The sequence below is a fragment of the Hesperophylax consimilis genome, chromosome 4, assembly GCF_061612785.1.
Source record: "Hesperophylax consimilis isolate HC1 chromosome 4, BYU_Hcon_1.0, whole genome shotgun sequence".
Lineage (NCBI taxonomy): Eukaryota > Metazoa > Arthropoda > Insecta > Trichoptera > Limnephilidae > Hesperophylax > Hesperophylax consimilis.
The window spans coordinates 24,263,070-24,265,028 of record NC_142839.1 but is presented as its reverse complement, the minus strand read 5'-3'; the positions used below and the strand labels follow the sequence as shown (position 1 = coordinate 24,265,028).

General features: G+C 34.9%; 1 protein-coding gene across 1 annotated transcript; it reads left to right on the top strand.

The window, feature by feature from the left end:
- Positions 1 to 444: 444 nt before the first annotated feature.
- On the top strand, positions 445 to 1,676 carry LOC149424399 (uncharacterized). Its single transcript, XM_089631328.1, has one exon. The coding sequence runs from the start codon at positions 550 to 552 to the stop codon at positions 1,594 to 1,596; it is 1,047 nt and encodes a 348-aa protein (XP_089487454.1). The 5' UTR covers positions 445 to 549; the 3' UTR covers positions 1,597 to 1,676.
- The last annotated feature ends 283 nt before the right edge of the window (positions 1,677 to 1,959 follow it).

Sequence of the window (1,959 nt, the reverse complement as noted above, 5' to 3'; positions counted from 1 at the left end):
TGTCCTATTCATTCAGTTCGTAATTTGATTTAAACATACGTGCACCTACATATCGCAAGTGAAATAATTACCAATTTTTGAATTTGAAATAATAAATAGTTTTCATCATTTTTAATTCGAATTAGTAGATTTACAGAGTGTTTTTAAAGTGTGCAAGTGAATATTTATTACGACATCATGGAGTCCTGTTACAAAACGGGACGTGGCAAATCACTGAATGGACAAAGTCGTGAAATTTTATTCCGCGTGTTTAATTATTTTATGCATAATATAAAAAACGGTGGTCAATTTTTAAGCATGACTGACTTATATGATTTGACGTCTAAGGCAACTGGAGTATCGCAGACTAGTATTCGACGTATCGTAACTGGAGTGGCAAAGGAAGCAGAAACACAACCATCATCATCGTCAACTCAACAACCAACCTTCAGCACACCAGGGAAGAAACGACGCAGACTATCAACCAAATCAGATGTAGATGATTTCGATAAGGAAGTTATTAGAAGATGTGTGTATGATTTTCATTTAGTTCATAAGTCTTTGCCAACGATGAAAAAGATTCATAGAGTTCTGAAAGGGGACATCGACTACGCAGGGTGTATAACTACGTTAAGGAAAGTTGTTCACAATTTGGGTTTTCGATGGAGAAAAACAGAAACAAACCGAAAGTTGCTTATTGAAAAAAATGATATCCGACTTAAACGTACCACATATCTCACTAAATTAGAAGAATATAGGAATGACGGACGTCCAATTGTGTATTCTGATGAAACATACATTCATAGTACACATACAACACCGCGTGCGTGGACTGACAACTCCAATAAAGGAGCTAAAGTTCCTGTGTCTAAAGGCAAACGTCTAATAATACTTCATGCATGCAGTGAAAATGGTTTTGTACCCAACGCACTGTTAACATTTAAATCTGATCAGAGGACTGGCGACTACCATGGTGCTATGAATTCTGCCAATTACAGAAAATGGATCACGGAAAAGGTTTTGCCAAATCTGGAACCAAAATCTGTGCTTGTTATAGACAATGCGTCATACCACAATGAAGAATGCGAAAGGATCCCGACATCAAGTTCAAGAAAAGGAGTTATGCTGACCTGGTTGGAAAAGCATGGAATACCGTATCCGATTAAAAACACAATACCAATATTGTATGATATTATTAAGCTCCACAAGATACGAGTCAAGAAATACATTCTGGACCAATTGCTGGAAAAGCATGGTCACTCAGTATTGCGTCTGCCACCATACCACCCGGAGCTGAACCCAATCGAACTCTGTTGGGGAATAATAAAAGGACGCGTAGCTGTCAGGAATGTTACTTTTACGATGGATTCTGTCCAGACTTTACTTGGAGAAGAAGTTGTCGCAATTAATGCCCAGACATTCAAAGACATTTTTAGAAAGGTCAAGGAACAAGAGGATAAATACGAAAAATTAGAACCCAAGATCGATACTTACACTGATGAATTCACAATACATCTTGGGGAATCAGATGAAGATACCTCCGTTGGATCATCTTTGGGATCTTCAATCAGTGGGGAAATAAGTGGTATAGGTGAACTTTTAGATGATTCTGACTAATGTGCTAAAGGTCCAGTGGGATAGTTTTTATCGTAAATTATTGATATTATCTCACTGTTCTTAAAAATTTTGTTGCTTATATTTTCATTTCATTTATATACTTTTTATCTCCATCATAACTTTATTTATACTATTTTTTTCTCATGTTAAAGTATTTTATCATGTTAATATGTACTGCCTTTATTATTTATGTAAAAGTCCTCTGGGCGCAAAACAAAATAAATAAAGAAACAACTAACAAATTAATGTTCTCCAAAACGAGCTTGAAAAAAAAATCATTTGTCATTTACTTGGTTTATAAATGTGTAAAATCTACTACTTAAGAAATTCTAAAAATTATAGTACTTTATTTAAAATTAAATA